Here is an 11795-nt window from a genome sequence, read left to right as displayed (position 1 = left end):
AAGTATTTGGATGTGCGTCCACTTTTCATAGCACAGCCCATTTCATTTGTGTGTTCATGAGGACAAAAAGAGTAATACAAAGCAAATGTGATGTACTGCAGCGCATGTAACAACAGACAGTGGTGAAGACGAGTGCCGACTTCCAAATGAAATTTTATTTTGAAAAACAAGCACATATGACAAAGACACTATGTTAAAAAGCGCACCCTTCCAAAACAAGAACATGGGCAAGCACTCAATAAACAGACAAGAGATCTGTGTACTTTGAGCATGTTTTTGGTCTACATATTGCAAATGCCTTGAACGTAAGGTGCCCCGCTAACTCATTCTCCCAAGCTCGGACAAAAGTGTGGGATAGTACACACACTCATATTTTAGTCAAAAATAAGCACTTAATTTTCATATATACATATACTAGAAAAGTAAGTCAGCTGCCCAAGCACTCCAGGCACAAAACACCAGCAAAACACTTGGCAATACATTTAAAATACCTGCAAGTGCACGAGTATTATGAATATTCTTAGCACATAAACGAATGAACTAGTCGTTTTTAAAAATAATTTTCACTGCCTCCAAGTTTGCGAAATTCCATATAAACCTATAAACAACTATCATTCTCAGTATATAAGCTAAAATCTGCGTGCATGGTAATATCCTTGTGCATACTAAATTATCCTAATAATAAGAATGATTTCTGAGGCACAGTACGAGGGACTGTATACCATACTTTGTTAGATGTGACGTCTGCCTAACGTGCAGTGCTCACAGAATGAACGCTACATCAGAACTTTTAAGTATAACAGGTGGTACGTGCAATTGCTTGAGATAATATCAAATTGTGTCACCGCAGATCTACCCACTAAGCATGATGTTTGTTCTGATACAGGTGTATGAGCGAACATATGTGAATATGGCATGGAATGAAGACAGTCAACCCTGAATTGACATGTTTCATTCTATAAGCACTGTGCGTTAGACACCTTCCCAAGAAAACTAGGAGTGTTCAAGTTATTTCATATTCTGAATAAAAGCTAAACAGTTCTAGCTATTTCAATGGCAGTTGATTTGAGGACATTGAATTGTAGACTTCATAACTGCTTCAAATGCAAATAGCACTAAGTGGAGTCTCAAAGGAAAACGGCCCCAAGAGAAGGGCAACTGAGGACTGCTCAACAATGGTTATTGCACAAAGGCACAGGACAGTAACTTGTTCTACTTACTTTAGCAATCACATGCTCATGTCATCACGGGCCCATTCACAAATAGTATTGCACAAATATAAATTATTATAAATGAGCTTTGTATGTAAATAGACTCCACATAAATATAAATGACATGTCTGAAAGGCACTTTTTACTATTGCTCACTATTGCACACAGTCACTACTGGAGATTTCTAATAGTCACATTTGACTTGAAAATTTCTATATTCCAGCATACACAGCACTAAACATTCACATTATTTTTGTACCGAAGTGTTCCCCTAAGAAGTGCATATTGTGCTGGGAAGTTCAGCAATATGTCAACAAGTGTCAAAGGCAGCTATAGTTCATAATTTCATTTCTTTACATCACCAAATACAGTAGTCTCTCGTTAAATGGAACCTCAAGAAATCAGAAAAATAATTTATTAATTATACGACCGATTCATCAATGACCTTTCTACCAGCTGCTCTCAAGAAGATTGAAGTGCGCATTCCAGTTAACAGGTGTTCTGTTTCCTGAAAAAAAGATGTGCATCTCACTGAAGCTCTGTTGTTAAGCAAGGAGAAACAAATGTACCAGCTAGTTTGCCCCTTGGTATAGAGCTCTGTTGACAGCTGCTGGCTATGGTAGTTTCAAGGTGGTGCTGTAGTAACATACATATTACGAAAAGAAACCTTGCCCTCATTGATAACAGGTACTAGAGCGTGCGATTGGTGGTTGACTAACTCACAGTTGTACAAGGAGATTATATGTCGGCATTTATAAAAAGACTTTCTGGGTTGAAGGCAGGTGTTGCAGAATGTACTAGTTATTTTAGACCATCCCTCTTTTTGGGAAAGTCCTTAAGCCTGCTCCTGTGATTCCATTAACAAAGAGTTGTGAAATTTTTGGTTCTAAGTAAGAGGCTTGTTTCAGTCAACGGACAATTTCACAATGAACATTAATGTATGGACACACTACTAAAGTGTTGCCCTAAAATGTGCACCATATATTTTAATTGTTCAGGGTAACAAAAACTTCATTTTCAACATGCTTGCAGTGGCTCGCAAAACCATCTTCCAATTCAAGCACTTGCATTACTCAATACTGGGCTGAAAAATGTTCACATTATAGCACTGACAAAGTATCCCATAAAAGGTGCACCGTATGTTCAGGGTGCTACCAACGCCATCTAGGTTCGTTAAGGTGTGACCTCTGGAAATTTCGACCTCTCGAGTTGATAGCCCCCGAGCACTAGCATGGCTCTCCAAACAGCAACCAGAGTAATTTCCAACAAAGTAGCATCAACAGACATCTGATACATGCCACAAAAAAGTTCTATAGCATATAATAAAGTGAATCTCGCAGCATTGTTCGCTGTCACACCCACAACATTGAAATTGCAGACTAGAGACAACTGTTCGTAATAAACCTGAATAAGAATGTTGAAAGACAACAAAACGGCACAGTAGCCTAGCAGTCTCTGATAATAAGTCTCGGATAATAATAACACAAGGCATGCGAACCCGTCCACTAACTGTTACAAATATGGCAAGGACAAAACATCTCTGCACAGACAAACCTTGTGGGTCTCCAACTTACTAGCCACAAATACATTGTATGTCGAGTTGAAGTCACATCCTAGCTACACAGCTGAGCAGAGGTTTTGTACAGACTCTCGCTTGCTTATATCATAGCAGCCAGCTGATTCCATTGATAACATGGACGGAGCATTGCTCTGTCCAATGACAAAGCAAGAAAAGGAATAGCATCACAAAGGCATCATGGCAAAATTGTGGCCCCAGGTACTTCTCACGAAAAATATCACATCATGACAATGTCAAGTAAGTTCCGGAAGATCTCACGCAATGTGGGAATTGATTGTGTGAAGCAGTGAGCGAGTGGCTGCCTATGTTGCACTGTGAGCCAAGTCTTGCTAGGCAGATCAACATGTTTGCGTAACTCGAGTTGTGTGCATAACGTGGGCTTACCAGGCACATTAATACTAATAATTGTTGGGGTTTTACGTCCCAAAACCGCAATATGATTATAAGGGGGCTCTGAAAAGTTGGACTATCTGGTTTTCTTTAGCGTGCCCCTAAATCAAAGTACACCGGCCTCTAGCATTTCACCTCCATCTAAATGCAGCCGCCGCGGCCCTTACCAAGCACATTGACTGCACTGGCGTCTATAAAGGGTAGCGCACTGACTTAAGGCCAACACTTGCATTACAGCCCAGACGTCACTCTTATGGAGATTAAGTGTATGCAGCGAGCGTTTTTTAACACATAGGAGGTGAAACTTCCATTAGAATGGGTGTCCGCAGGCAACCAGGTAATTTCACTAAAATAGCATGTGCCGATGGAGGCACTTGAACTGGTGGTGCCTTGTAGTGCGGAGCAGCAACCACAGAGCATTAAAAAAAAAAACAACGAAAACACACACGACCAGTTCACCTGGCAACCGAAATGGCTGCAATTTCCTTGTCGGCTGCTAGATGCCGCTAGCATGATGTGGCTTAGTGGGAGCACGACATTATCTGGTCACCTCAAATAGCGAAGTTTCGCCTCCTAAATGTTTCTTGATCAGTACCGATGGTTAACGCCATGCGGCTGCTTGCCATTGCAGTTCGCATGAGGAGTTCACCAAAGCCACACGCTCAAAATAACTGATTCACAAGCTCTCACGAAGGAAAAAGAAGCATATATTTGCCACGATTTTTGGCAACTTTAAGTTTGTGTTTTTTGGTACTTCCCATGGTCTCATCTATACAGTTTTTCCTAATATTCCTTAACATGTGAAGAGTGAGTAAGCGATTACTATGGTTTTCTAGTAAGTTTTTGGCATTGTATAGTTTATTTGGAGGAATACGGGACACTAATGGCTCATAAATGTAGAAGTTTAGTGGTGGAAAAAGTGTGTGGGAAAGAGCTACATTTTACTCATTCGTGACACAGAACAATAACTATGCAACTCACTACAAAGCTGATTAGGTATTTGAAATTAGCATACACTATGTAAACAGCACAAGTTGTATTTCCCTAGACTATACATATTAAAAATTTTGAAAAGTAGAATCTCCCCTTAACAAGATGAGAGCCCCCAGATGTAGGTGGCTAGATAGATAGAAACGGTCAAAGTGCCTTGGGTTCACAAAGAGATGCTTCACATTACCAACAATGTGTCGTCAAGTAAAAAAGAAGTTTTTATACATTCAAAAATTAAGAAGGTTAAAATGTTAAAGAACTGCTTGATCAGATACAAAACAAAAGCATTAAATATCATCTGGCAGTAACAAAGCAATGAGTAATAAAGTAATAAGTAACAAAGAATGTAGGATCTGACTGCAAAGAAAAGCGCAAAGTCTGATCATCAAGGGCTTTCACTTTCATCATGTTTCACACAGACAACGCTTTTCAAAACCCCCGAGCTAAAGCATGCTGCCAAGTAATGTAAATTAAATGGCTGCAGCAAGTCTGGTTGTGGAGTGGACACATGTGATTGCGAAAGCCTTTTAACATACATTTCGAACAGAATAATTAAGTCACACACACATGCACAACCCAGTTGAAGAAATGACTCACAGGGTACACTGCACACTAATGCAAATGGCTGCAGTAAGAGTGTGGTTGTATAAACTAGCACGAGGAACAAATTCTGCAAAGCACAAAATATCCACAAAACAGCTCAAAACGGCACACTGCCCAGTAATAGCATGTGCACACAAGGAAATGTTTAATACCCTGCCATGTAGACAAACACCTTTAAAATATCACAAATGTGAATACTGTACAAATTGCACATTTCAGTAAGTACACAGCATCTGTACACTCGTACACAGGTACACAGGCTTTGCATGGCAACTTCTGTCACCTTGTTATCGACAGTTTCTGACCACTGCCGATTGCTTCAAGTCTATGCTTACTGACGAGATTGCTGTGGAGCCATATCACAAAAATGTCAGGGGCAGTGATCGCTAGCGCTTGGTAGATGCCAAGTTTCGGGAGCCCAGCTTTGCCTGGCCAGCCTGGGGATTGTCCCTCAGAAACTTGAGGAGGTCTCCACAGTCGATCGCCTGTGGCAGCCATCGCTGTAACAGCAGCTCCTCCAAGAACCAGATCTGCCAGTCTCTGCCCGTCGCAGTCACTACGATATACGTGTTGTCGTAATCATCTTGATGCTGTATTTGAACGTCCTGTACGCCCGTCCAGCGCATAAGCAGCTGTCGCACCTGGAGGCAAAAAGAAAAAAGAACGGGAATATTTTTGAAAAGCCTATGAATGCACAGTGGGAATATGCAAGGCATAATAATAATTGTTGGGGTTTAACATCCCAAAACCACGATATGATTATGAGAGACGCCATGGTGGAAGGCTCCGGAAATTTCGACCACCTGGAGCTCTTTAATGCGCACCTAAATCTAAGCACACGGGCCTCAAGCGCCTTCCCCTCCATCAATATGCACGGCTGGCACTTGTGTTATTGCTAGAGTCAATGATGTCATGCACGTAACACTATAGCAGACATCCTAATGAAACCTACAGATGAAGCCAAGGAAAGCATAGGTGGCATTATTAACAGCTAAGCTGTTTAAGAAGGCCGTATAAACTTTGGTGTGTACAAATGTATACAAAGAACTCATCATCATGAACGGATATGTGCCACAGAAATTGTGCAAACAAATCCCACTACTCACCGCTGGTCTACAAAAAATGAAGAGGGCAACAGACGGGCGGCAAACACCAATTAAGATTTCTAGACAGACCTAACCAGTAATTGAGAAAAGCTTTAATAAACAATCGGGATTAACCCAGTGATAAACACCCTGGCTGCACGTTTCAGCTTCGCTGAAACCTTTGTACAGAGTGCTTCAGCGTTACCTACGAGGAAATACCAGGGAACGGGAAAGGCAACGGTGGCTGCGAGAAGACCCCGAAGTGATGGAAGCCCTACACGAACAACTACATGCCTAGATCTACAGGAGGTGCGAATGCTCGGTTTCAGCGCGAGTTCCTTCCTCTGGAGTTTGGACATCCGTGTCGTGTCTGACTGTCTGTGATTTACCTCGAAGCTCTCTGCATTCAGAATCATTGCCGGAGTCCTATACGTGCTATTTTTCTTAAGTTTATAGTGAACTAATACGGCGATCTGGGCGAGTTGGTGTACTAACATCTTCGGGAAAACATCTTCGAGAGTCACTAACATCTTCGAGAGTCAGCGCTCGTGTTGTGCGTTTCTTGTCCTTCGTCCGTGCCGCGCTGCACATTTTCCCGAAGAAGTTTATAGTGCTGGTTTTGAAGTTTTATCAGCGCTAACATAACGTAGAAACAGCCTAGCAGCACCTAGCTAAAACCTAGCAACAACCTAGAAGCAACCAAATTAGACTTCAGATCATCATCCAGCTTTGCCGTTTCAAGCTTCGTGCAACTTAGTGCAAGCTTTGCCAACAGCTTGCCACCGGTGGGAACCAAACCCACAACCTTCGAATACACATCCGAGGCTCTACCAACTGAGCTATGATGGTGGTCATTCTCCCGTCAGCTTTGTACAGAATTTCTGCACGTGTAATCGTGGAAGTATTATCCAGCACTTCAGAAGGGAGGACATTTGGGTGTGCTAATTAGTAGCTCATCGTACTTCAGAAACCATAGCGAACGAACACGGGACAAGAAGCAGATAGGACAAACGCTTACTTCATATATAAACGCTCATCTGAAGCTGCAAGAAGAAACAAAAGAAGGTAAATGGACACATGTCGTCTATGCCAAACAATCAAGCTCTTTCTTAGATAAAAGAACTGATGGCATGCTGACACATTCGTTTCCTGCCCTAGCTATCTCCAAACAAAGTAAGCGCTTGTCCTGTTTACTTCTTGTCCCGTGTTCCTTAGCCAGCACCACAGGTAGTCATGAAAAATTCTTTTTTGCCAGCTGGCATCACATAGCATGTATTCTTTACAAGCTGGTGGTTGACTAACAAAGCCTCGCATGCTGCCTAAAGGCATCAAAGCCGCCTGGACAAGACCCTTGCAATGAAATAATGAGCCTAATGAAGCCAGGAGATAACAGTGAGCGTCCTGTCCCAGCACCTTTAGGCAGCAGGCGAGGGTTCGTTGGCCAGCTGCCAGATGGCAAAGTGTGTTTCACGCCTACAGGAGTCTCTGAATAACTCTCCCAGGATTACACATACAGGGACATTCACCAAAGTAGATGGGAGAACCGCCACCACCATAGTTCATTTAGTATAATATCTTGACACACAATACAGAGGTTGTAGGCTGGGTCACCACCGTCGGCAAGCTGTTCTTTTACCCGCAATTTACACCCCCTTATAAGACGCGAAATGTCCACCTGCACACCGTGATTGCAGTCCCTAATGTTCCCGTTACAAACTACCATAGCATTTGACCATGTGTGCTGCCGCTTAAGAAGCAATAATCCAGCAATGATGACAGTGGCTGTGCAGTGATGCACCTTTGGCTTATGGCAACACAAGCGATAACGACTACATCTGCTTATAGCTGTCATGAACTGCCACAAGCATGTCTTTCGCACGCGCAACGTTAGGCAGCACTGCAATAACAAGTGGGCATGTCATGTGCTTTTTTTTTTTCGGCCATCTTCATTAAGAAATCGCTAATATTTAATGGATAGAATGCTTGGAACTGCTCAATTGGATGTTTTGCAGAGTGATCTACAACTTTTTAAATGGAATTTCTTGTCTAGCTTCGTTGCTTTGGAATTTAGTTAATGCTGCCTAATTAAGCAATTATGTAAAATACACAAACAGTGTGCCAGAGTTAGCTGGCACACCCTGTATAATGACATTTGCACATTCACGATATCACCAGAAGCCCAAAGTTTGTTGAAATAATGATCATCTAAATACCGCTAAAAGCGATCGTGAAGATAGCTGAAAGCCATCTCACCGCATTGAGCTTCTCCTTCAGCATCTGATCCATCGCCGGATTGGCTATCTGGATGCGGACGGGATCTCGCTCGAAGATCTCCTGATGTGGCTCGTGGTACGCAGGGTCACAGGGCAGCGAGATGTGGCACGGGTCGAGCGACACCGCCAGCGAACTGTAGGCCCGCAATGCCACCATTGGTAGCCTGTGGGTCTGGCAGTCGTAGCCGCCGCCCGCGCAGATGCCGACACGACACGTCCCCCGTGGCAGCCGGTGCTGCTCCAGGCACCACCGCAGGAACGAGACCACCAGAGTGCCGACACTGGGGTCCTCGCCGATGTCCGGCCCGGAGTCGCACCCGTCCTGCGGCCGATGCAGAAGCAATGCCATAGAACGAGTGACCTCCTCAACGTCCTGCTCGTTCCCATCGCCTTGTCCATCCTGGTCTGGCATTCCGGGGTCATCGGTCTCACCTTCAGATTCGTCCAAATATAGGGGCTCCACAAAACCATCTATAATCTGCCAGGCATGAGTAGAAGCCTTCTTATTGGAAATGCGTTTGTCTGCACTCTGCTCTTTCAATGGCTCCGCAGTTGCCTCAGAACTTGGCTCATCCTTGGCCGCTGCAGACATCATCATGGCATGCCGCCTTCTCGTGACAATCTTGCCCACGGGCGCAAGCTTCCTGCTTCCTAGAAACTCTGTGTATATGTCTAGCAGGCAGTTGGAACACAGCCCAGGCTTGGACGGGGCACCAGGTTCGTGCTGGCCAAGCAGCGTTTCCTCTTTCAGCCACTTCTCAATTATGTGGAAGGCAGTCTTGAACGAATCACAACCTGCGTCCAGACCGTCATCCTCTGCAAGGTCGCTGTTCTCCTTGACAAGGTGGTCTATCTTCCAGTACAGTATGTTCGGGCACCACACCTTGTCCTCTGCATCCGCGCTGCGCAAGATTTCAATCAGAAGGTCTGCGATGCACCAGGGAAAGCTGAAAAAGGAGTTCTCTTCGCTGTGCTCATACGTCACCATGTACCAGGCCGAAGCCCTGCGAAGCTTCCTCCTGCGTAGTTCCTCTTGATCGGATATGCCTCCGTCCTGCATCTCCTTCAAGATGTCATCGTAGAAGACATCACGTGTGGTTACCGTGAGAAACTTGACCATCTTCTCGACGAGGTCTTCCATGTTGAGCTTGTCCGACTGGGCGTTGTGGTAGGTGTCGAACGTGTTCACCATGCAGGCCATAACCTCGCCCTCGGACCCGATACCATACTGGTTCAATATTCGCCGGAGGTTCGTATTGTAGTCGGTGAGGGCCTGCGTCGCCGACTCGCGGTACTCCTCCCACCCTGGTACAGCGAGTGCCTGGCACCGGCCAGGATCGACGTGCCGGTGACCTAGCCTGCCAACTGCGGCCTCCAGGGAACGGCAGGTTCGGTACAAGACACCGAGTGCCCTGTCCGACCGATACGTAGTCTTGTGGCTACCTTTCTCCATGAAGTCCGGGTAGAGCATGGGCCGCTCTTCGCGCCGGAGAAAGGCCGTCTTGCCGTTCTTTGCGAAGTCGAGGCAGATGCTGATCTTTTCGGCTATCGCAAGGCACTTCTGCGAGTGAATTCCGTCTTTTTCCTGATCGGCCCAGGCCAGGTGTGCATTCGAGAGGATTCCGATGGAGTCGTTCTTGATGTAATTGCACAAAAATTGAATCATGTCCTCGATCTGCAATGGGAACGGAAGAGATGGCCATGTGTGATGGAGGCTGTTGCAACATTCAGTGATGGATCCCATTTAACTGTACTAGTTTCAACAACAACAACAACAAAAAGACTACCTACATACCTTTATGTTGCAGTTAACTTCTAACCAGCAAAACAAGCCATACTCATATCACAATGACAGCAGTAGGCACAGTCACTAGTCAAACAAGCTTACAGGCTAAGTACGTCACCACACTCGTGTCATGGTATCAATTGTGCTCGTGTGTCACAAGATTGACAACATGCAGCAGCACTGAACAATAAAGATGGCAAGATTAATAAAGCAATGATGCTAGAAATGGCTATAAAAAGTGTACCAGTATTACCGTATTTACTCGATTCTACCGCGCCCTTGATTGTAACGCGCACCCGTTTTCCGCGACCAAAAAATAAAAAAAGTAATACATCGATTGTAACGCGCACCCATTTTTCGTGAGAGAAAAGAAAAAAAAAGTCCGTAGGAGTCAAACTTCGCACATTCAGAAGTACAAGTATTTGGGTTTTAAAGAACTAAAGTTTCAAAAAAGCAAAACACAAAATCAAAAAGCGGGCCTTGCCGCTAAAACTGTCACCACTACGGCGGCGATACGAGTCGCGTAATGGATCAGTCCTCGTCGCTGTCGGACAACTCCTTGTCGATGTCAACACTCTTCGATTTCGGGAAACCGGCCCTGCTTTGGTCCAATGAAACCTTTTCGTGAAGCTTTGCTGTAAAAAATCTTCTGCTTCTGTTTGCGCCAGTCTCGCACGCACGTTTCGGGAACTCCGAACGACCGCGATGCGGCCCGATTTCCGTCCGTCTCTCTGCACATGTAATAACTATTCTTTTAAATGCGGCATCGTGGTACACTCGTCGAGTATTTGGAGTCGGCACTTCCATGCCGCCGATGCGAACGCAGAACGGGATGACAATCTCCTCAGCACACGTACGAACTGAAAAAATGGCAGAAATGGCCAAGGCGCGTAGGAGGCGACCATTTTGAAATGTCGATGGCAATACGATAACCGAGTTTCTTTTTTTTTTCGGTACTCGATTCTAACGCGCATGCGATTTTTGGACTCGTTTTACCGGAAAAAAGGTGCGCGTTAGATTCGAGTAAATACGGTAACTACTGAAACCTTTCAGATGCACCTGGCCAAACAAAACTACAGAACCAAGCAATGTGTGCCAAACTAAAAATCGTGCAAAATAAATCAACAAACATTCTAGTGCGCCGTGATGTGTAAATTTCCTAGGGATAGGGTATGTTAGGTTACACGAAACACTGGAGACTGGCAGGCCTGTAAACGTTACAGAAGAAAAAGTAAGCGAATACAATTACAATTGCTTCCTTAAAAAATGCAATTGATTACTACTCTGAATCACTGCCCCAGGAGAGCAACTGAGGAGTTACTGGGAAGTTATCCATTCATCTTTGCACAGCGCACAAAATTGACAAGCCACACTAGAGAAGAGGACGGGACAAGCGCTCTTGTGTGCCTTGTCAATTTTGTGCGCTGCGCAAAGATGGATAAGTTCCAACTCGCCCGCCTATCAATCCTACTACAGTTATCCATTACTTATTTCTTTAAAAGGGCCTGGGATTAGGCCTATTGGTACAGTTTCATTACTGGAAGCAGCACAAAAAAAAACTACAAGACAAGAACAACATACAGGAACAAGTGCTGCAAACCATTCCAACAGGCTTAATACCAGACCGTGCTAAAATTTACTTCTTCCAGTGTCGTTTTTGTCTCATTTTTTTCATGCTGTTTCTAGTAACGATACTTATATTTGTACGAATACAATAAAAAGAACGGCCATTTCACTGCATTTTACTGCATCTTCACCCTTCACACCTTGTTTTTATTCGCCAATAATTGCTTTTTAAAAATAGTAGTTGCTTATCTACCCCACTTGCTTTGTAATGGCACTAGCAGTGGTAACTTGCAGCGATAGCTCGTTGCTTGT

The 11795-nt window shown here is 44.3% G+C and overlaps 1 protein-coding gene across 1 annotated transcript in view; it reads right to left on the bottom strand.

Moving 5' to 3' along the window:
• Window positions 1-4826: 4826 nt before the first annotated feature.
• Window positions 4827-11795, bottom strand: part of LOC119398745 (uncharacterized) — a 40156-nt gene continuing 33187 nt past the window's right edge. Inside the window, exons 11-12 of the mRNA XM_037665565.2 lie at window positions 8112-9806; window positions 4827-5414 (exon numbers count right to left, since the gene is read on the bottom strand). Of these exons, the coding sequence (XP_037521493.2) occupies window positions 5160-5414; window positions 8112-9806 (1950 nt within the window). The 3' untranslated portion in view covers window positions 4827-5159. The remainder of the gene's footprint in view (window positions 5415-8111; window positions 9807-11795) is intronic.

This window comes from Rhipicephalus sanguineus, chromosome 7 (genome assembly GCF_013339695.2).
Source record: "Rhipicephalus sanguineus isolate Rsan-2018 chromosome 7, BIME_Rsan_1.4, whole genome shotgun sequence".
Classification (NCBI taxonomy): Eukaryota; Metazoa; Arthropoda; class Arachnida; order Ixodida; family Ixodidae; genus Rhipicephalus; species Rhipicephalus sanguineus.
Note: the sequence above shows the minus strand (reverse complement) of the source record. Positions and strands in the feature narration are given on the sequence as shown.